This window comes from Capricornis sumatraensis, chromosome 16 (genome assembly GCF_032405125.1).
Source record: "Capricornis sumatraensis isolate serow.1 chromosome 16, serow.2, whole genome shotgun sequence".
NCBI lineage: Eukaryota > Metazoa > Chordata > Mammalia > Artiodactyla > Bovidae > Capricornis > Capricornis sumatraensis.
In genome coordinates this window covers 49,022,922-49,047,401 of record NC_091084.1, presented here as the reverse complement: position 1 = coordinate 49,047,401, position 24,480 = coordinate 49,022,922, and the positions used below count along the sequence as shown (strand labels likewise).

The following is a 24,480-nucleotide window of genomic DNA, read 5'->3' as shown; positions in this document are numbered from 1 at the left end:
TATTGTAGACCCCAACTGAAGAGACATCAATAGGAAATATCCATCAACTATGGGCATTAACACGACTACTGGAAAAACATCATGCACGGATGTGAGATCATACAATAAAAAACACTGAGTGCCAAGGAACTGATGCCTTCAAACTGTGGTACTGGAGAAGGCTCTTGAGAGTCCCTTAGACTGCAAGGAGATCAAACCAGTCAATCCTAAAGGAAATCAACCTTTGAATTAACCAATGATTGATTGAAAATCAACCAATGAATATTAATTGGAAGGACTGATGCTGAATCTGAAGCTCCAATACTTTGGCCACCTGATGCAAATAGCTGACTCATTGGAAAAGACCCTGATTTTGGGAAAGATTGAAGGCAGGAGGAGAAGAGGATGACAGAATGGATGGCAACACTGACTCAGTGGACATGAGTTTGAGCAAACTCCAGGAGATGGTAAAAGACAGGGAAGCCTGGCGTGCAACAGTCCATGGGGTTGCAAAGAGCCAGACACGACTGAAGTGACTGAACAACAACGTAGGCTCAACAGTGAAAGATGTACATTGCATCTCCTACAAGAAATCCACTACCCCCAGCAACTCAACCAGTGAGAAACCATCATTGCCCTGAACTTTCACTTTTCTCCAATTGACTTTCATTCAAAACAATCCTTTCTAATTTTCTTCTGTTTCTCCAAAATAACTTTTGTTTGTTGGTCTTGCCTGTGGTTTTTGCTATATATAGCTTGCTTGTCATGAATTGCAGTTTCTCCGCTATATCTAAATAAACCCATATTTTGCCGGTAAAGTAAACTGACTGGCCTTTATATGCATTTTCTTTGGTTTTATTGAAGTATAGTTTATATGCAGCATTATATTGGTTCAGCTATACAATAGAGCTATCTGACATTTTTATACTTTAGAAACTGATCCTCACAATAAGTCTAGCAATCATCTGTCAATATACAAAGTTATCACAATATTATTGACTCTACTCCCTGTGCTGTGCATTACTTCCCACTGACATTTCTTCTATAACTAGAAGGCTATCCCCCTTAATCCTCTTCACCTCTTTCATCCAAACCCCTAAGTCCCCTCCTCTTCAGGAACCAAAAGTTGTTCTCTGTATTTGTAAGTCTGTCTCTATTTTGTTCTGCTTATTAATTTGTTTCTGACTCTTTTATTTTTAAGGTCAACAGCTTCTTTTGTTAATATAATGTTTTGGAGTTTTGTCTACAGGGCTGTGTGCTTCAGTAGTTCACATTTCATGGGTAAATAGTACTCCATTGGGCTTCCCTGGTGGCCCAGTGGTAATGAATCCACCTGCCAAGCAGTAGATGTGGGTTCAATCCCTGGGTCGGGAAGATCTTCTGGATAAGGAAATGGCAACCCTCTCCAGTATTCTTGCCTGGGAAATACTATGAACAGTGGAGCCTGGTGGGCTACAATCCATGGGGTCGCAAAAGATTTGGACACGACTTAGCAACTAAACAACAATACAATAAGAGTGAAATACAAAATAGACTATTTGGACATTGCTTCCAATTGATTGGACAATTTGTAAGCACACTTGGTGTCCTGGGAATCTTCTGTTGGCTATTAAGGTACAAAAGAAACAGAACATTACTATTGCTTTCAAGAGCTTAAAGTTTGATTAGAAACAATACAAGTATTAATTCCAGGAATATATTCTTCTTAAATGAAGAGGGTTAGGGATGGAATAATGTACCTGTAAAGGGAAAGATATAAGCATCTGAATGCAGAGTTCCAAAGAATAGCAAGAAGAGATAAGAAAGCCTTCCTCAGCGATCAATGCAAAGAAATAGAGGGAAACAACAGAATGGGAAAGACTAGAGATCTCATTGGGTGCAGGAGGAGAAGGGGATGACAGAGGATGAGATGGCTGGATGGCATCACCGACTCAATGGACATGAGTTCGAGTGAACTCTGGGAGTTGGTGATGGACAGGGAGGCCTGGCGTGCTGTAATTCACGGGGTCGCAACGAGTCAGACACGACTGAGTGACTGAACTAAACTGAACTGAATGGCATTAAAGTACTTGGCAACATAAGAAAGCACTGGGTAGAGTTAGATGTTCTGAGCTGTGAGCCTTGCACAACCACCAAAAAAAAAAAAATTCCTGGGAACAAATGAGGTATTCTCACTGTGTTTCTTCACTCCATTACTTGAGATGAGTGAACAGTTTGTTTTAGGAGATCCTTTCTAGATGTAAGCTTGTGTGCCTCAATGACAACTTATACATGTATTGTTGTTTTTTTACCATGGACGGAAAATCTTCCAAAAGTTCACCACTTCCCCCAAACTCTGGTTCTTTCAGGCTTCACTGAAAGTACCAAGGATACATCCCATAATCTACTTAAACTTTCACCCTGCAAAATTCTGTCCTTCTGTCCTGCACTTTTTCTTCTTCATCTCACAGTGAAGAACAATAAATTGACCATTGATTTCTCTGCTCCTGCATAGCACTGTGAGCTACTATATGAAAAGTAAGTTTGCACTCACATAAAAACAATAAGTAAAAGCATATCAGTTCAGTTCAGTTCAGTTCAGTTCAGTCGCTCAGTCATATCTGACTCTTTGCGACCCCATGAATCGTAGCACGCCAGGCCTCCCTGTTCATCACCATCTCCCAGAGTTCACTCAGACTCACGTCCATCGAGTCCGTGATGCCATCCAGCCATCTCATCCTCGGTCGTCCCCTTCTCCTCCTGCCCCCAATCCCTCCCAGCATCAGAGTCTTTTCCAATGAGTCAACTCTTCGCATGAGGTGGCCAAAGTACTGGAGTTTCAGCTTTAGCATCATTCCTTCCAAAGAAATCCCAGGGCTGATCTCCTTCAGAATGGACTGGTTGGATCTCCTTTCAGTCCAAGGGACTCTCAGTATTCTAATCAAGAACAATACATTTTAATAAATCTCTATTCTGATGGATGAGGATTCCAATTGAGATTTTAAATGATTTCAATTAAATAATGGAATATATCTCAGTTTTCACTGAGCTTTATTTTCCTTTCCTGGATGTCTAGACCATGACACACAGCCTCTCTATGCTGCAGCTGTCACTTTCTGAGATACTCTTTCATCCTCTTTGCTTAGCTGGTTCCTACTTCTCCTTCTTGTTCAATCTCTAGGTTTACTTTAGTTGCCTTTACCTGACCTTCAAAACTATTAGACTAACTAATAGTTGAGCCCCATTATTACTGGTTTTTATAACCCTCAAAGTCCCTTTCTTTGAGAATAACCACACCTGAATTTAGTGCCTACCATTTCCTTTACACAATAGGACTCCTTAATAATAGTGACAGATAATAGTGTTTACAAAGGACCATATATCAGGCAATTTGTGCTTCACCGGTAACTCCATGAAGCCATGAAGAACATGCCTGTAATGCAGGAGATGATCAGGAGACATGAGTTTGATCCCTGAGTTGGGAAGATTCCCTGGTGAAGAAAACAGCAACCCACTCCAGTATTCTTGCCTGGGAAGTCCCATGACAGAGGAACCTGACCACCTGCAGTCCATGGGGTTGCAAGAGTCAGATACAACTTAGTGACTAAACAACAACAACAACAAAACTAATACTAAGATGATATAATGTTACTGCAGAGAGCTCTGCTCTGGAATCTCATTGATCTGCTTTCTAACCCTGTCTTTTCCAACTGTAGCTTTTTGATGTTAAAAATTTGCTAAATTGCTTTGAGCATTAGTATCCAAATCTGTAAAATGGGTCATGTAATATAACCTATTTCATAGTGCTCCATGAAAATTTAAAAAAAAAATGCAAGTCACATTAAAATTATTCAACGGATGTTGGTAGAAATAATCATTCTTTTTGCTAACTCTCTTTTACCCCTCCTTAACAAATAATAAAACTGAGCCTCTGAATGTTTTTCTGATGTTATAAGCAAATGAGAATCTACAGTGGAAAGGGTCTAAAAGGAAGAGTTTACAGGTTATAAGAGGTAATTCCATAAGGAGAAATCCTCTGCTATCTTTCTAACTCACTGGTTTGTAACAAGATTGGCTTGACATCTTGCAAATTCCAGATGCCAGGTAACGCTTTTCTCCATTTAAAAACTCTCGAAAAATACTCAATTGACCTTGCTTTAAAGTGAGTATTGATGATAAATATTTTAAAATCACATAAACTTTACAACTGAATATGTAGAAAGAGTATTAAATGAAGAACATGCTGATTATAAAATGATTTAAGTGCAAGTAGTCACTGTTTATCTGAGTTTGGCCTTTACTGGGTGTTATTGGCCTAAAAGCACTCTATCTCATAACAACAAACATTAATCAATACAACAGGATGAAAGGAAGCCTATGTGGCTTAAATATTGTTAAATTAAGTTGTGGCTATGAACCAAATGAAAAACAGAGGATCAACCATACTTTTGACCTTCCAGGCAGTAATGCAATATATTACAAAGTAAGTAAGTAGATATAAGCTGTTATCTTGAAATTTTACATCAAAAGTATCACAGGAGTAGGACTCCTTGAAAACTTCACTCAAGCAGAACTACTGGTTCTACGTGAAAAGATTAGGGAGTGGATCTGTGTGTTTTACAGTTACTATAAGCTGTCAGCATAAAAGTGAACAAGATTGGATTTATGCATAAGGCATGTTTTATCAAGAAAAATCAGAACTTGATACTCACTGGTATCAAAGCTTTTAGCCTTCAACCTTCTTGCTCTGATGCCACTGCTAAGTCACTTCAGTCGTGTCTGACTCTGCGCGACCCCATAGATGACAGCCCTCCAGGGTCCCCCGTCTCTGGGATTCTCCAGGCAAGAACACTGGAGTGGGTTGCCATTTCCTTCTCCAATGCATGAAAGTGAAAAGTGAAAGTGAAGTCTAGATTTAATTATGTTTTTATTTCTTAAGTATTGCATTTTCCCTGGTAGCTCAGCTGGTAAAGAATCTGCCTGCAATGCAGGAGACTTGGGTTCAATCACTGGTTTGGGAAGATACCCTGAAGGAGGGGATGGCAACCCACTCCAGTATTCTGGAGAATCCCCATGGACTGAGGAGCCCAGCAGACTGCAGTCCATAGGGTCACAAAGAGTCAGACATGACTAAGCAGTACACATTGCATTTTACCCATTTAACTGGTCCAACAATTGACTGTGAGACTCCTTTGGGGCAATATTGACTCTGCTTAGGGAAAACAGATTTTGAAGAACTGATAGGAGGTCTTTCTCCCAGTGGGATAAGAAGATATTGGGCTCTTGAGTCTCTGGTCCCTGAAGGGCCAGCAAGGCAGTCTTTCCCTGAGGAAGTAGAAACTCAAGCATAAACTCTCTGTTCTGAAAGCCAGAGTGTAGAAGAGCCAGACAGAGGCAGAACTCTCCCTCCCTGGCAGAGATCACTGTCTCCATCCAGTAAGTCTGACTCCAGCAGAAAATGAAGAAACCAAGTCACCACTGTGATAGTGGACCCCTCGCTAGAGCAGGGACTGCACTGGGAATAAAACTGCACTTGCAGATGGAAGAGCTGCAGGGTTGAAGTTTGAGGATAGGAGTTGAAGGGATGTGAGAGCAAAAAGTGGCATAAGGCCAGATGAAGATGAGCATGCCAAAGTTGGGTCCAGATTCTGTGCGTGCTGGGGAAAGGTTTGGTCCATGTGGGAGTTCACGAATCTGCACCAGAGTATCATGTTGAAGAGGTCTTGAACATCTTTCATCGAACTCTTCTGGGAACATGAATAAAAACACAGATTTAGAAAAGAAAGAAGGTTCTTTATCACACTCCCTTGGTTATCATTACTTAGAAATCTTCACTAGTTTGCCCTTTATTGCCATTCCCATTTCATAAAAATATCTGATCCACGTTCTGCTCTCTCCTTTATTTCTCTGACTCCCTTTGTCTTCTCTCTTCTCAATCCACTCTATTCTGTTTTAATTTCAGAATTCTCTTTTCGCATCTTCTCTCCATCATCTATTTTCTGGGCACATATGCTTGTGTTCTCCCCACTTCTGCTCCTTCTCTTCCATTCATTTGGCCAAAAGTCACTCCACCATGTGCAACTTCCTCCAGACCAACAGAGACCCCCAGGGAAAGCAAGCTTAGAGCACCATGTCCACTCAATGCTTTTCTCACTCCTATCATTATAACTTATCTCTCCTTATCCCCCTTTCTTGTCTCCAGATCTTGTTGAACAATATTGACAATAGACCAATACTTTTCCAAGATTAATACTAATTCCTATTCATCATTTATATACTTTAATTTAGTAAATGATATAATATGCTTAAAATTAATTTCAAACTTGTCTGATCACTACTAGTGTATTCTGTTATCAGCAAGAGAAGAAGAATTGGAAGATCATTTAATCTCATCTACATATCAAGTGGGAAGGCCATGCTTAGCAGACACTAGATGGACAGGACCTTTAGTCTGGGGAAGCAAAGGACCAGGAGGAGTGAAGACAGGAACCCTGGGAGAAGGTGCTCCTCCTTCCCCCTCTGAGAGCCAGCCCTGGCCACTGACAGGGACTCTCTGATGAGGAGAATCTGGGAGGAGACAGCTGAGGAGGACTGGAATGCATTTGAAGACTAGAATTCATAGCTGGAAGCAAAACCACTATGTGAACCACTAAAACACAAAGTATGTTTCTATCTTTATGAAAATATTGTTCACAGTATGAAAATAAGGCTCACAGTTTGGTTAAATGTTCCTCTCCCTTGCCACCCTGCCCCTACTCCAAAGCTGTTTCTCCTCTATCATTTCTAGTTTCAAAACTATTAATTTTATCATGGGTGAATTTTTCAACAGTATTGATGAGGTAAATACATTATCACAGAATTATTCATTAGGACCAAAGGTAACTTAGAAATTATTAAAATCTAACACGTTGGACTAGGATTAGACAGGAGAAGAATTAGCCTAATACTGTGAGAATGGTTAAGATTTTGAGAATCAGTTTCCTGTTTGTAATGTGGTGATAATAAAGTATATCTCACAGGAGGGTGAATGATTCAGTGAGATGAAACCCTAGATATTTGATCACAGTTCCCAGTAGTGGTATGAGTTCAAAAACTAAACAACATGTGATTTTATGTTAGTGAGCCTAGTGAGAAATGAAGAGGGATGTTCTTAAATTACTGATATAAAGTTTCAAACCCACAAGATAACACTTTAACAGAGACATCTGTCTTTGTTGACAGATTTAAAGGCAATGAGCTAAACTATTTCAAATGGTCATTGAGTTGAGTCTCATAATTTTTTTAACTATTCACCTATGAGACATTTAAATTATTTCCCAATGTTTCCTGGTATAAACAATGCTTCGAGAAACATATTCATACATATTGCTTTTCTACATGCTGAACTCTTTTTTGGTGTTCAAAAAGCCTGGAATAAAGCAAATTAAATTTTTAAAAATTAAAAAAAAAAAGTGCAATGGACTACATGATCTGAAAGAACAGACCTGTACATTTAGCCCAGCTGCAGTCTTCTCTGCACTCTCAGTCACAATTCAGGAGAAGGAGAATCTTAGAATCTTTATCACTAATGTAAAAGAGGATACCAGATCACTTTTTTCATAATTTTTTTCTCCAGCCTATTTCCCGTGTATGTTAGTCGGTCTTTCCCTATATAATCATAATAGTTTATGCAAGACTCTGCCATTGCTTATAGCACTTTTTCTTGTATTATCCATTGTCCTTAGAACGGCATACGTTTTCCCTCTTTCAAACTTGAGGACATTTCTTAATTAAGTTTTGTGACACTAGTCCTTAACAGCATGATGAGGGAATGTTTAAATGACAAGAAAGCAATATCAACATTGAACAAGTGCCTAGAAGTGTATGGTGGTGGGGCGGGGAGGATGGGGACTTGTATGTGGATTACTATATTGAAGATGGAAAGAGGAAATCCAAAGGAGATGGAAGGGCTTTAAAGGTGGACGTCATCACTCTCACATTTTTGCAGTCAGAAGAATCATTTTTCATCAGCCCAGCATTGGGGCTTCCCTGGTGACTCAGCAGTAGAGAATCCACCTGCCAATAGAAGGGACTCAGGTTCAGTATCTGGGTCTGGAAGATCTCCTGGAAAAAGGAATGGCAAACCACTCCAGTGTTCTTGCCTGGTAAATCCCATGGACAGAGGGTCCTTGCAGACTACAGACATTTGGGTTTGCAAAGACTTGGACATGGCTTGAAGATTAAACAACAGCAGCAACAATCAGTCCAGCATAGGTTGGAGGAATTACTCAATTTCATGTTAAGGTTGTTTCTTCAATAAGTTAGGAATTCTACTGATATAAAGGTTAAGAAATAGAAAAAAAAAAAGCAATTTTAGGAAGAATCCATAGGAAACAAATTAAAATTATTTTTAAGGTAGAATCCAGTTAACCAACTCTATTTTTGCAGTATAATATTTTTAAATATATAGCTCAAAATAAATGTGGCTGAAAGTTCAGATGGGGGTGGATGGAAGTTTACAGCTATTTATGTGAGTCCTTAGTTTGTGACAGTCTCTGCTATTTCTTTTTTCTTTTTTCTTTTTTTTTTTGCATGCATTGTTATAGTTAAACTGTGGATGCGACACATTCTGTATGGTCTTTTTAAAAACAGGAAGAAACTTGCAGGTACAAGCTTGAACAATAATTTGTCACAAAATTTAATAATTTTCTAAGTAATTTTCTATGTCTTTTAGTTTCTGTAAAGACTTAATTAATTAAAAAATAACCTTGAACAAAAGAAACATGTATAAACAAGTCATATAACTTCATCCCCTTACATTCTCCAAAGTAATAGGAATAATCGAAGAGAACATCAAAAAGGATAACAGATAAATTCTCCTGATTCCAAGAGAGCCTGCTAAGACCCACATATCACCAGGTAAAGCAAGTTCTATTTTCATATACCTCAAATCAATAGCTAATTTTTAATCTTAGTTTTACAGATCACTAAAAGAAAGCTATAGAAATAAATGACAAACTACGACAGCACACCAAAATCGCAATATCTCCACTGAGGTTTCATATTTCCTCCTCAGTTGCTTTGCTAGGTCCCCAAGCTGGCAACTCTGGTTGTCCCTATCCCTCAGCCTCCTCTTGTTACTAGCCATAGGGGCCTACACCACCTTCTTGAACACTATCCGGCTGGAGGCCTCACTACATGAGCCCATGTACTACCTGCTCAGCCTCCTCTCCCTGCTGGACATGGTACTCTGCCTCACAGTCATCCCCAGGGTCCTGGCCATTTTCTGGCTTGACCCCAGGTCCATCAGCTTCTTTGCCTGCTTCTTTCAGATGTTAAACATGAATTCCTTCCTTGCCATGGAGTCCTGCACATTCATGGTCATGACCTATGACTGCTATGTGGCCATCTGCCATCCACTGAGGTACCCACCCATCATCACTGACCAATCTGTTATCAAGGCAGCCATTTTTATTTTGGCAAGAAATTCCCTTACTATTCTGCCCATAGCTATTCTCTCAGGACGATTCCATTATTGTGGGAGAAATGTCATTGAGAACTACATCTGTGCCAATATGTCTGTGTCCAGGCTCTCTTGTGATGATATTACCATCAATCATCTCTATCAGTTTGCATTTGGCTGGGCACTGCTGGGATCTGACCTAATCCTCATCTTCCTCTCTTATAACCTCATACTGTGGGCTGTGCTGGGACTCAAGTCAGAAGGAGCTGTGGCCAAGGCCGTAAGCACATGTAGCTCCTACTTCATCCTTATCCTCTTCTTCAGCACCATCCTCCTGGTCTTTGTCCTCACTCATGTGGCAAAGAAGAAGATCATTCCTGCAGCACTCAACCCCATTGTTTATGGGGTATGAACCCAGGAAATCAAGAAAGGAATCCAGAGATTACTGAAGAAAAGATGGTAATTAAGACAACCAGGTAGGATGGTTTTTAAGTCAATAATAAATGAATGGACTGAAGTTCATATCTGTAAGTTTTACTCTCAAACTGGATGAACTGACTGTGTCCCCTTTAATAAAACTGAAGTTGCATTTAGAGTTTCTCTTTCTCTCACTCCTCATCAGAAATCTCCTTGGCCCTTTTCCTTTTGTCCCACACTTATCTTATTTTGCCCAAAATGTTGAGTTTTCTTAGGCAGGTTCTAATGAGAAACTTATGTTCATAAATATATAACTGTTAACTTGACATAAATTTTATATTCTTGAGAATAAAACTGTGGATGCTTTGTGAGCTGTGACATATAATGTGTACTGCCTTCTTATTCTTATATCCACAGAAGTGAGCATATTGGAGACAAAGACATGAATTTCAGGCCTTAATGTTAGAAGGTTATTGCTAGTCTGTAATTGGGTATTTTCTCTGAATCTTCAACCTCATTACTGGCTTTTCTGTAACTGAGTGTTGTCTCTCAACCTGCAAGCCCACTGCTGACTCCCTTTGTCATTCTGTCTCTTCTCTTCTAGCAGACAAGGTTTTCTTTGCAATGTGTCTTGCAGAAAGGACTTCCCTGTAGTTCAAATGATAAAGAATCTGCCTGCAATGCAGGAGACCAGGGTTCGTTCCCTGAGTCGGGAAGATTCTCTGGAGAAGGGAATGGCAATCTACTCTGGTATTCTTGCCTGGAGAATCCCACGGACAGAGACACCTGGCAGACCACAGTCCATGGGATTGCAAAGAGACTAAACCAAACCACATTATGAAAGGACAAGATTTATGCCTCTATTGTTCATGTTTGTAACAATGATCAGAGTTTTCTTATACTTCTTTTAGGACTTCCCTGTAGTTCAAATGGTAAAGAATCTGCCTGCAATTCAGGAGACCAAGGTTCAATCCCTGAGTCAGTAAGATCCTCTGGAGAAGGGAACGTCAATACACCCCAGTATTCTTGCCCGGAGAATCCCATGGACAAAGGAGCCTGGCAGACTACAGTCCATGGTATTGCAAAGAGTCAGACTCAGCTGAGTGGCTAAACCACTTTCTTATATTAAAAGATGCCTAATTTTTATCCCCATGAATCTACACTTGACCACTTATCTTTGTGATTCAGAGTGTTACAGTGTAAGGTATGCAAATATACCTTTGCTAATAAGTTAAAGATTTGTAAGCATTATAATGTATGATTCAGAATAATACTGAAATATAAAACAGATTATATGATTTTGTTTCCTATGATTTGGATATCTTCTGAGCACACATCTCCTGTGTCTGGGAATTCTGTTAACTATTAAGCTACAAAAGTAAATGGGATTTTATTATTGCTTTCAGGAGCTTAAAGTTTGATTTGGAGGAATATAAATATTAATTCCAGGAATATATTCTTCTTAAATGAAGAGGCTGAGAAATGAAATAATGTGCCTCTATGGGTATTAAGATGCTGGGCAACCAAGGAAAGCACTGGATAGTGTTAGAAGGTCTGAGTTGTAAGCCTTGCACAACCACAAAAAAAAAGTAGTTTCAGGGGAACAAATGAGGTGATGTCACTCTGCTTAACAGTATTTTATTATCTGATAACAGTGAACAGTTTTAGAAGACCCTTTCTAGATAAAAACTTGTATGCTCAATGAAAACTTCAACATGTATTGTTCTGACCACGAACAGAAAATCTCCCCAAAGAGTTCAAAACTATCCCCAAAGTCTAGTTCTTTCAGTCTTCACTGAAAGCACCAGGAATACATCCCTTGACCTATTTAAGCACGCTTTCTCCAAAGCTATATTCATTTCCTTTTCTTCTTCGCCTCAGTGAGAAACAAAAAATTGGTATTTGCATTCTTAGTTCCTTCTATGAATGACTACTTGAAAAGTAAGCATGTACTCACATAAAAAGCAATAAGTAAAAGCAAAAAGCATGTTCAATATTTTAATCAAGAATAATACATTTCTCAAAAGTAAAATCAATTTTAAGATCCAAATATGTTCACATCATAGCTAATCTTTTTCTTTATTACTTAAAGAATATCTTCCAAAAAAACTCATTGACTCAAAGATTTCAATCTAAGAATAATGTCTTATTTAAAATGTGCATGCATAGATACCAGTTTCTACAGTTCCCATGTAGCATTAAACTCATCGCATCAATTTGGAGCTGTACCTCTGTTTCTTGATTCAAGAAATTGATTCACCACCAATTTGCATTTATTCCTTTATCACCAATACTCAGCACTTTGCCTAATACATATATTATATTCAAATAGTTTTAATTAAATAATGAATGTATAACCAAAACTAATAAAATATAGTCAAGTTAATTGTTTGAAAATCAGAACATACATTAAAACTCTTTGGAGTGCCACACAGCAGAAGGCTTAGCTAGTGTAATTTGTGCCCTCCATATACCTCAAGGGGGCTTCCTTGGTGGCTCAAATGGTAAAGAATCTGCCTGCAGTGCAGGAGATCCAGGTTTGATTCCTGGGTTGGGAAGATCCCCTTGAGAAGGGAATGGCAACCCACTCCAGTATTCTTGCCTGGGAAATCCCATGGACAGAGGAGCCTGGCGGGCTGCAGTCCATGGGGTCACAAAGAGTCAGACACGACTGAAAGACTAACACACATGTGACTTGTATTATTTGGGCTTCTCTGATAGCTCAGTTGGTAAAGAATTCACCTATCATGCAGAAGACCCTGGTTTGATTCCTGGGTCTGAAAGATCCCCTGGAGAAGAGATAGGCTACTCACTCCAGTCTTCTTGGGCTTCCCTGTTGCTCAGCTGGTAAAGAATCCACCTGCAATGCAGGAGACCTGCATTCGATTCCTAGGTTGGGAAGATCCCCTGGAGAAGAGAAAGACTACCTACTCCAGTATTCTGGCCTGGCGAATTCCATGGACTATATAGTCCATGGGGTCACAAAGAGTCAGACACGACTGCGTGACTTTCACATATACCTCAAGGAAGGCTAAATCTTGGGTGCATGCTCAATCATGTCTGACTCTTTGTGATCCCATGAACAGTAGCCCACCAGGCTTCTCTGTCCATGGAATTTTTCAGGCAAGAATACTGGAGTGGGTTGCCATTTCCTCCTCCAGAGTATTTTCCCAACCCAGGGATGGAGCCCACATCTCCTGGGTCTCCCCACTGAACCACCTGGGAAGCCCACCTAAATTTTACTGTTATTAAATTCTGTTATTTGAGTCTTAAGTGAGTGACTCTCAAATTGTACCAGCTCTATAACTCTAATATTATGTGTTTAGTTTTATAACAATTATCTCCTAAATGTTTAAGGGGATGTACACATGTATATGTCTTCCCAGGTGGCACTAGTAGTAAAGAACCCACCTGCCAAAGCAGAAGACATAAGAGAAAGAGGTTTGATCCCTGGGTCAGGAAGATCCTCTGGAGGAGGGAATGGCAACCCACTCCAGTATTCTTGTCTGGAGAATCCCATGAACCTGGTGGGCTACTGTCAGTAGGGTTGCAAAAAGTTGGACAGTGCTGAAGCGACTTAGCACGCAAGTGTGCATGCAAACGTGTATACATTTTTAAATAAAATAGATTCAAAAACCACTACTATTTATCCTATGTGGTTTATGTATAAGTACCTACAGATAATGGAGCTCTGCCCTTTCTTGGATTTTTTTCCATGATGACTTGCTTCTGGTCTGGAATCTAATCTGGAGAGACCTCTGGTCTGAATTCATTAATCTGCTTTCTAACCTTGTCTTTTCCAGCTATAGTTTTTCAATGTTGAGCAATTTACTTAGCCCCTTTGACTATTAGTATTTAATGGGTCAGGTCATATAACCTATTTCATAGTGTTCTTATGAAGATAAAAAAGAGAAAAAAAAATGCTAGTTAAGTTTAAAAAGTATTCAAGTAATATTGGTAGCAAACTCCAGGAGACAGTGAAGGACAGAGAAGCCTGGTCTGCTGCAGTTCATGCTGTCCCACAGTTGGACACGACTTAGCAACTGAACAACGATGATGGTAGAAGGAGCCATTATTTATGCCACCTCTTCTTTGCCCCTTCTTAACAAATAATAAAACTGAGCCTCTTAGTGTCTTTCTGATGTTATATAGCAAGTAAGAATCTCCAGTGGAAAGGGTCTAAAAAGGAACAGCTTGCCAATTATGCAAGGCATTTCTTTAAAGGGAAATCCCTCTGTTAGCTTTTTAACTCACTGGTCCTTAGCAAGATTGGTTTGACATCTTGCAATTTCCAGATGTCAAGAAATGATATCCAAAAACTCTCAAAAAATACTAAATTAACCTGACTTTTATGAGTGCCAATAATAAATGTTTTAAAATCACATAAACTGCAATTTATGTAGAATCTTAAGTGAAGGACATGATGATTACAAAACAGTTTTGGAAATGCAAATGGTCATTTGTTTTCCTGGAACTAACTTTGATAGAGAGTTATTGGCATGAAAAGTGCTCTCACTCTTAACAATCTAACAGGATAAAAAGGAGCCGTATGTCACTTAAATATTATTAAATTAAGTATATCTTGGTTATCAATCAAATGAAAAGATGTGAACAGATTTGGGAATGTCCAACTTTAAAAGCTACCTGTATAACTTGTAAAAAATTGACTGGAAGAGGTGACGCATGAGAAGGTAAACTCCAAGAGACAGGTGGTGATTCAGAAGTGATAACCCTGCCTTACAGTCAGAAGCACATGTAACTTCTGGTGATACCACTGTTTATTAAGATGCTATGAGCAAATAAAACTACAAAAAAGAAAATAAGCACAAAGCAACAAGTATAAGTAAAAGTGCTCCAAATGGTAGGCACAAATCTAAGATCAAACTGATTCTGATATAGACAATTCTGTGGAAGAGGCTCCAAGGTAAGAAACAGTGGTTATTTCAAGTTTTATGTTGACTAATGGCTTTCCAATAGGAAAGATACTAGGGAGCCAAATTTTATAGTAGTAGTAATAACAATGACAGTGTAATAACAGTCAAGTGCTCCTAACATGCTCACAGTTATTCCTCACAACAAGTATGCAAATTAGGAATATGAGATAGAAAATTTAAGGAACTTGTCACATGAAAGAGCTGGAAAATGAATTTTTTTCTATGTAAACTTCAGCCCAGGACACTTGGTCACAGGAACAGGAGCCAGTTAGAAAAATTCAGTAACAGAAGATGAACCATCCTTTTGAACAGCCACACACTAATTGCAGTATATTGCTAAGTGAGAAATCAGATAAAGAAATTATCTTTTTTACGTTAAAAGTGTCGCAAGCGTAGGGCTTCTTGAAAATTTCACTCAAGTAGAACTATTGGTCACCCACATGAAAAGATTAGGGAGTGGATCTGAGTGTTTTACAGTCCCTAGAAACTGTCAACATAGAAACACACAGGATTAAATTTAAGCACAAGGCATATTTTTATCGAAATTCAGTTCAGTTGCTAAGTTGTGTCCGACTCTTTGCGACCCCATGGACGGCAGCATTCAAGGCTTTGCTGTCCTTCACCAACTCCTGGAACTTGCTCAAACTCATGTCCATAGAGTCGGTGATGCCATCCAACCATTTCATCCTCTGTCATCCCCTTCTCCTCTTGCCTTCAATCTTGCCTAGCATCAGGGTCTTTTCAAATGAGTCAGTTCTTCACATCAGGTGGCTGAAGTATTGGAGTGTCAGCTTCAGCATCAGTCCTTCCAACGAATATTCAGGACTGATTTCCTTTAGGATTGACTGGTTGGATCTTCTTGCAGTCCAAGGGACTCTCAAGAGTCTTCTCCAACACCACAGTTCAAAAGCATCAATTCATTGGTGCTCAGCTTTCTTTATAATCCAACTCTCACATCCATACATGACTACTGGAAAAATCACAGCTTTGACTAGATGGACCTTTGTCAGCAAAGTAATGTCTCTTCTTTTTAATATGCTATCTAGGTTGATCGTAGTTTTTCTTCCAAGGAGCAAGTATATTTTAATTTCATGGCTGCAATCACCATCTGCAGTGATTTTGGAGCCCCCCAAAATAAAATCGGCCACTGTTTCCACTGTTTCCCCATCTATTTGCCATTAAGTCATGGGGCCGGATGCCATGATCTTAGTTTTCTGAATGTTGAGCTTTAAGCCAACTTCTCACTCTCCTCTCATTTTCATCAAGAGGCTCTTTAGTTCTTCCTCGCTTTTGGCCATAAGGGTAGTGTCATCTACATATATGAGGTTATTGATATTTCTCTTGGCAATCTTGATTCCAGCTTGTGCTTCATCCAGCCTGGCATTTTGCATGATGTATTCTGCATATAAGTTAAATAAGCAGAGTGACCATATACAGCCTTGACATACTCCTTTCCCGATTCGGAACCAGTTCATTTTTCATTTTTGGTTCTAACTGTTGCTTCCTCACCTGCATACAGATTTCCCAGGAGGTAAGTAAGGTGGTCTGGAATTCTCATCTCTTTAAGAATTTTCCACAATTTGTTGTGATCCACACAGTCAAAGGCTTTGGCATAGTCAATAGAGCAGAAGTACATGTTTTTATGGAATTCTCTTACATTTTTGATGATCCAACAAATGTTGGCAACTTGATCTCTGGTTCCTCTGTTTTTTCTAAAGCCAACTTGAACATCTGGAAGTTACAATTCACTTACTGTTGAAGCCTGGCTTGGAGAATTGAGACATTACTTTGCTAGCATGTGAGATGAGTACAATTGTGTGGTAGTTTGAACATTCTTTGGAATTGCCCTTCTTTGGGATTGGAATGAAAACTGACCTTTTCCAGTCCTGTGGCCACTGCTGAGTTTTCCTAATTTGCTGGCATATTGAGTGCAGCACTTTCACAGCATCATCTTTGAGGATTTGAAATACAGAAATTGGAATTCTATCGCCTCCACTAGCTTTGTTCGTAGTGATGCTTTCTAAGGCCCACTTGACTTCATATTCCAGGATGTCTGGCCCTAGGTGAATGATCAAACCATCATGGTTATCTGTGTCATGAAGATCTTTTTTGTATAGTTTTTCTGTGTATTCTAGCCACCTCTTCTTAATATCTTCTGCTTCTGTTAGGTCTACAATTTCTGTCCTTAATTGTGCCCATCTTTGCATGGAATGCTCCCTTGGTATCTCTAACTTTCTTAAAGAGATCTCTAGTCTTTCCCATTCTATTGTTTTCCAATTTCTTTTCATTGATCACTGAGGAAGGCTTTCTTTTCTCTCCTTGCTATTCTTTGGAACTCTGCATTCAAATGGGTATATCTTTCCTTCTCTCCTTTGCCTTTCACTTCTCTTCTTTTCTCAGGTATTTGTGAGCTCTCTTCAGACAACCATTTTGCCTTTTTGCATTTCTTTTTCTTGGAGATGGTCTTGATCACTGACTCCTGTACAATGTTACGAACCTCCACCCATAGTTCTTCAGGCACTCTGTCTATCAGATCTAATCCCTTGAATCTATTTGTCATTTCTACTGCATAATCATAAGGGATTTGATTTAGGTCACACTTGAATGTTCTTTGTTTTTCCCTACTTTCTTCAATATAAGTCTGAATTTTTCAATAAGGAGTTCATGATCTGCACTACAGACAGCTCCCCATCTTGTTTTTGCTGACTCTATAGACAGAAGATATCTCCATCTTTGGCTGCAAATAATATAATCAATCTGACTTTGGTATTGACCATCTGGTTATGTCCATGTGTGAGTCTTCTCTTGTATTGCTGGAATATACATTTCTGAAAAAGAAAAAGACTTTTTTGATGAAAAATATATTTTTATCAATACATTTCTGAAAAATCAGAACTTGATACTCATTGATATCAAAGCTATTTGCCTTGACCGTTCTAGCCCTAGAGTTCTGTGTTCTAAAATTAATCATGCCTTTATTTCCTAAGTATCCCATTTTATCCATTTAACTGGTCCCATAAAATTAACTCTGAGACTCTTGCTATGCTTTGGGGGAATTATTGACTCTGCTTAGGGAAAACAGATCTTGAAGAACGGAGAGTAAATCTTTCTCCCAATGGGATAAGAAGATGCTGGGCTCTTGATTCTCTGAAGGGCCAGCAAGGCAGTCTTTCCCTGGGGAAGTAAAAACTCAAGTACAAACTCTCCTTTCTGAAAGCCAGAGTGTAGAAGAGCCAGACAGAGACAAATTCTCCCTCCCTGGCAGAGATCACTAGAGCAGGGACTGCACTGGTAATAAAACTGGGTTTGCAGTTGGAAGACCTGTAGGTTTTAGGAAAGGCATTTGAGGACAGGCCTTGAAGGGACATGAGAAAGAGAGTGGCATGGAGCCAGACGAAGATGATCATGCCGAAGCTGAGCCGAGTCTGTGTGTGCTGGGGAGAGGTTTGGTCCTTGTGGGAGTTCATGAATTTGCACCAGAGTATCATGTTGGCGAGAGCTTGACAATCCTTGGTTGAATTCTTCTGAGAACACAGATTTGAAAGGGAAAAAGCATTCCTATCACACTCCCTTGACTATCATTACTTAGGAATCTTCACTAGTTTGCCTTTTACTGCCTTTGTCATTTCATAAAATACCTGGTCCACTTTCTGTCTCTCCTTCATTTCTCTGACTCCCTTTGTCTTCTTGCTTCTCAATCCAATCTATTTTGTTGTAATTTCAGAATTCTCTTTTTGCATCTTCTCTCCACCATCTATATTTTTGGGCACATATGTTTCTGTTCTCCCCCACTTCTTCTACTCTCTCTTCCAATCATTTGGACTAGAGTCACTTCACCATGCACAGCTTTCTCCAGACCCACATAGATCCCCAGGGGAAGCAAGCTTAGAGTACCATTTCCACTCAATGCTCTTCTCACTCTCATAATTATTATTTATTACTCCTTATCCCTCTTTCTTGCTTCACTCAGGTCCCTTTGAAAAAATGTGACAACAGACTCAATACTTTTTTAATATTAATGAAAATCCCTATACCTTCTATATACTTTAATTTAGTACCCCAAAATATGATATTGATAAAAGTCTCTGCACAGGTGTGGCTCTGTAGACCAAGAGCAATAATCTTACAGGACAAATCATTAAGAAGGGTCCCTGGTGTAATGGCCTAAGAGATCACAGTTGCTGCTCCAAGGAAGCTGTCTACAGGTTTGTTGAAACAACAAAATGAACAATGAAGTCTTATTAACCTATGCAATGCAACCTAACAATAGGGGGAAAACAGGGATGAATGATATGAACACAGAGAGTTAAGGAGGAGAGGCATGAGGGCACTGTAGAGAAGAGATACTCTTCAAAATAGAGGCTAAGAAGCTTCGAGTTAATGTGCAACTCGGAAGATGGACTTCTAGTTCTAGTGGTATGACACTCATGGATTCTTCTTATTAAAATAGTCATACTCACCATTATGATCATCTTTTCATCTCTGGTGTTGGAAGTTAGACCATGTTATCTAGGTGTCTACATTTAGTTATATCTTGATATAGCTAGGTGTATTTTTTAAATCCCATTTGATTTAGTGGACCTCTTGGTCCTGCTTATTGATATATTTCATCATTTCTGAAAGGCTCAAAGCCTCTATCCCTTTTTCTCTTTTCTTAAATCTGGAACTTGGATTTTATTTGTTAGACCTTGTTACTCTAGCCTCAATTCCTCTTACACTTTCTTCAGCATTTTTCAACCCCATGGACTGTAGCCCACCAGGTTCCTCTGTCCATGGGATTTTCTAGGCAAGAATCCTGGAGTGGGCTGCCATTTCCTTCTCCATGGGGTCTTCCAGACCCAGGAATTGAACCCGGGTCTCCTGTATTGCAGGCAGATTCCTGCATTGCAGGCAGATCCTTTACTGACTGAGCTACAAGGGAAGCCCCATCTTCTAGTTCACTAATTATGTTTCAAATTGTGGCTTATGTGCTATTAAGCTTATCTCTTAAATTTTTTATTTTAATTATTATATTTTTATTTCTAGGAGATATAACTGATTCTTATTTTAAACATTATCTTTGCTTATATTTTCAAGACTATCTCTCATTTCTTTTTTTAAAAGCCATTGGAAAAAATGGTTCAATATTAATATCAAATATCTCAAGATTTTGTAGGTTGAATTCTATGATCTATTGTTTTCTAGGGTTTTACTCCTAATCTTTTTTCTTTTCAATAATTTTTTACTGCAAACAATTTCTTCAGAAGTCTATATTGAAATTCTTTGAGGAAAAAATTTGTTCCTCAAAAAAGATTTTGATTTGATCCTATTGTTTTCTGATGCCACTGCCCATAATCCAGAATAACTTTAAGTATCTTTTGAGCCAAAGAGCTGGTGTGAACTCAGGATGCAAAGTCACATAGGATCAGCTTGTACATCAGAATTTACAGGGAAGATTTTTCCCAAGTAATGAAATTTGAAGTAGTTTATTTCCTTAGAAGTTCCCAGTGCAGATGAGGAATGGAGATGAAGGTGGGGATTTATTTCTAGTGTACAACACCATTCAGGATGTAGTGTTGTAAAGTCCTACCATATGGGAGATCACATAATAGATTCCCACCCTGCTTGAACCTGGATTTTATCTTCTGTCCCTGAGCTCCATTAAGTAAGAAAGCTGGTGCTGATGTTCATGAAATGCCACCAGTGTCCGCAGGTTGAAAGCCAACATTGATGTTTCATTTCAATGTCTGAATTTCACTTGGTCCTTAATCCGATAAATCTTTCTTTCCTGTCTGTTCAAGGATCCATTCAAGGCATTTGAAGACACATATAAACACAAGTATTTATGGGTATAGGTATAAGTAAGGATATGGGTGTGGGTATGGATGATGGGCATTGATTTGACTTAGACATAATATTAAAAATGTTTCTATTAATTTTCATCAGGGAGTTGCTCTATGTACACAGTCTATCATACCTCTGCATACTCTCAATTTTTACTCCCTTAAAAACTTGATTGTGGATGCCATCTACACTTCAGAATGCATTTATACACATGGAAGCATTTATTTATATATTCAATGAAAATGTGTTAGCCACTTCTGTGTGTCAAAAATGTTCTAGACACAAGGAATGAGAGTGGCAGAGGTGGCTTGTGTCCATATCTTCAAGGATCTTATAAGCTAAATCCACACTCGTGAGAGTCTGTGGTAGAATTAACACCTTCTCTCTTCTTCAGCTGCCTAAAGACATCTTCCTCCCTGAAGTCACTGCCAATGCTGCCTTATAGCAACAGCTCCCTCTCTACTGAAGTCTCTGAGTTCCTCCTGAACTGTTTTGTCAGGTCCCCCAGCTGGCAGCTCTGGCTGTCCCTGCCCCTTAGCCTCCTCTTCCTCCTGGCCATGGGGGCCAACGCCACCCTTCTGATCGCCATCCGGCTGGAGGCCTCTCTGCATGAGCCCATGTACTACCTGCTCAGCCTGCTCTCCCTGCTGGACATGGCGCTCTGCCTCACTGTCATCCCCAAAGTCCTGGCCATCTTCTGGTTTGATCTCAGGCCCATCAGCTTTTCTGCCTGCTTCCTCCAAATGTTCATCATGAATAACTTCCTGCCCATGGAATCATGCACCTTCTTAGTCATGGCCTATGATCGCTATGTGGCCATCTGCAAGCCTCTGCACTACCCATCCATCATCACAGACCAATTTGTGGCAAGAGCTCTTGTCTTCATCTTAGCCCGAAACACATTTCTTACTGCACCTATTCCCATCCTCTCTGTGCGGCTCCATTATTGTGGAAGAAATATAATTGAGAACTGTATCTGTGCCAACCTCTCTGTGTCCAAGCTCTCTTGTGGTAACATCACCCTTAACAAAATCTACCAATTAATTTTAGCCTGGACTCTGCTGGGCTCTGACCTCATCCTCATCTTCCTCTCCTATATCTTCATCCTCCGAGCTGTCCTTAGACTCAATACAAAAGGGGCAGCCGCTAAAGCTCTGAGCACCTGTGGCTCTCACTTTATCCTTATCCTCTTCTTCAGCACCATCCTGCTCGTTTTGGTTTTAACCCATTTGGCCAAGGAAAAGGTTTCGCCTGACGTTCCTGTCTTACTTAATGTCCTCCACCATGTCATTCCTGCAGCTCTCAACCCTATTGTCTATGGTGTTAGAACTCAGGAAATTAAGCAGGGGATTTGGAAATTATTGAGGAAGGGTAGTGACAGCAGAAAGTAATTATGTTCTTGCTGCTCTCCATGAAGAATACTCAAAATCACAATTGAAAATCAAGGACTGGAATGTAGAAATAAAGTTCTAATCTTCTTCCTGTTCTTGCCTAATGATATGAACTGTGCAGTTTCCTCTTACTCAGCCACATCCTAGTTCTTATCATTCCATAGTATCCTGGCAGAGACAAAGGATAAAGATGTATAATCTTTCATCATGCTAGCAAGACCTGGGGTCATGAATTTGACCTCTAATTTGATCTAATTTTTTGCTTCTAATTATCTCCCAAGTAGAACTAGTGGAGATGAAAAAAATCTACGCTCACTTAAAAATGTGTGGCCAAAGCAAAATAGCTCTTAAAGACTGTGCTTTGACTTTGGAAGAGTAAATATAAAATTAAAAAGCAACTGCTTAAAAGTGTTTAAAATAGCTGTTACATTTTAACATTTTTCTTTAGGCATTCAAAAATATTTGTACAAATTATTTTATATTCAACATAGTATTAGAAAATGGAAAACTAACTAAATAAATCTTGGCCTGTTATTTGAAAGAACATGACCTACTGAGAAAGACAAAAATATGTAAAATTAATTGTACTGCAATGTCACAAGAGTTTTATTGAAACACATGAATAAGGCACTTTGGTAGCCCAGAAGAGAGAGACATTTATTTCTCTAGGTGGAATTCATTTACCTCCGTGATGTCCTCTTTTAATCCACACCATCTAAATTGCCTCCCAGGCACTTTCTCAAAAACATAAACTACATCCTGCCTTTGGGACTTCTTACATTTTGTTGCTCTGTCCACAAAGGTCTTTCCCTCAGGTCCATTCAGTTTCCTTGACCACAATATTTAAAATAGTATCCACTAAGAAAAAAAACAAATTGTACCAAGTCTGGTGTTATCTAACCCTTAATGTTTGTTCTTGATTCACCTTAAGTCACTCTGATCTGGCCGCAGTGGCTATTGTTTTGTTTTTTTTTTTAACATTACAATATTGTATTGCTTTTGCCATACATCAACATGAATCCGCCACGGGTATACACGTGTTCCCCATCCTGAACCCCCCTCCCACCTCCCCTCCCTGTACCATCCCTTTGGGTCATCTCTGTGCACTAACCCCAAGCATCCTGTATCATGTATCGAACCTGGACTAGCGATTCATTTCATATATGATATTATACATGTTTCAATGCCATTCTCCCAAATCATCCCACCCTCTCCCTCTCCCACAGAGTCCAAAAGACTGTTCTATACATCTGTGTCTCTTTTGCTGTCTCACATACAGGGTTATCGTTACCATCTTTCTAAATTCCATACATATGTGTTAGCATACCATATTGGTGTTTTTCTTTCTGACTTACTTCACTCTGTATAATCAGCTCCAGTTTCATCCACCTCATTAGAACTGATTCAAATATATTCTTTTTAATGGCTGAGTAATGCTCCATTGTGTATATGTACCACAGCTTTCTTATCCATTCTTCTGCTGATGGACATCTAGGTTGCTTCCATGTCCTGGCTATTATAAACAGTGCTGCAATGAACATTTGGAGTACACGTGTCTCTTTCAATTCTGGTTTCCTTGGTGTGTATGCCCAGAAGTGGGATTGCTGGGTCATAAGGCAATTCTGTTAACAGTTTTTTAAGGAATCTCCACACTGTTCTCCATAGTGGCTGTACTAGTTTGCATTCCCATCAACTGTGTAAGAGGGTTCCCTTTTCTCCACACCCTCTCCAGCATTTATTGCTTGTAGACTTTTGGATCACAGCCATTCTGCCTGGCATGAAAATGTACCTCATTGTGGTTTTGATTTGCATTTCTCTGATAATGAGTGATGTTGAGCATCTTTTCATGTGTTTGTCAGCCATCTGCATGTCTTCTTTGGAGGAATGTCTGTTTAGTCCTTTGGCCCATTTTTTTATTGGGTCATTTATTTTTCTGGAATTGAGCTGCAGGAGTTGCTTGTATATTTTTGAGATTAGTCCTTTGTCAATTGCTTCATTTCCTATTATTTTTTCCCATTCTGTTTACAGTTTCCTTTGTTGTGCAGGAGCTTTTAAGTTTAATTAGGTCCCATTTGTTTATTTTTGCTTTTATTTCCAATATTCTGGGAGGTGGGTCATAGAGGATCCTGCTGTGATTTATGTTGGAGAGCATTTTGCCTATGTTCTCCTCTAGGAGTTTTATAGTTTCTGGTCTTACATTTAGATCTTTAATCCATTTTGAGTTTACTTTTGTGTATGGTGTTAAAAAGTGTTCTAGTTTCATTCTTTTACAAGTGGTTGACCAGTTTTCCCAGCACCACTTTTTAAAGAGATTGTCCTTAATCCATTGTATATTCTTGCCTCCTTTGCCAGAGATAAGGTGTCCATAGGTGCATGGATTTATCTCTGGGCTTTCTATTTTGTTCTATTAATCTATATTTCTGTCTTTGTGCCAGTACCATACTGTCTTGATGACTGTGGCTTTGTAGTAGAGCCTGAAGTCAGGCAGGTTGATTCCTCCAGTTCCATTCTTCTT

General features: G+C 39.3%; 1 protein-coding gene and 1 pseudogene across 1 annotated transcript; both read left to right on the top strand.

Annotated features, from left to right (window-relative positions):
* The first annotated feature begins 7,757 nt into the window (after positions 1-7,757).
* Positions 7,758-9,863, top strand: LOC138092141 (olfactory receptor 56A3-like; annotated as a pseudogene).
* Positions 9,864-21,005: 11,142 nt separating this feature from the next.
* On the top strand, positions 21,006-21,965 carry LOC138092140 (olfactory receptor 56A3-like). Its single transcript, XM_068988000.1, has one exon. It carries the CDS (start codon positions 21,006-21,008, stop codon positions 21,963-21,965), a length of 960 nt encoding a protein of 319 aa, XP_068844101.1.
* Positions 21,966-24,480: the final 2,515 nt, after the last annotated feature.

Coding starts and splice junctions, on each gene's coding strand:
- LOC138092140 (XM_068988000.1), top strand. CDS start 21,006: ATGCTGCCTTATAGCAACAGCTCCCTCTCTACTGAAGTCTCTGAGTTC.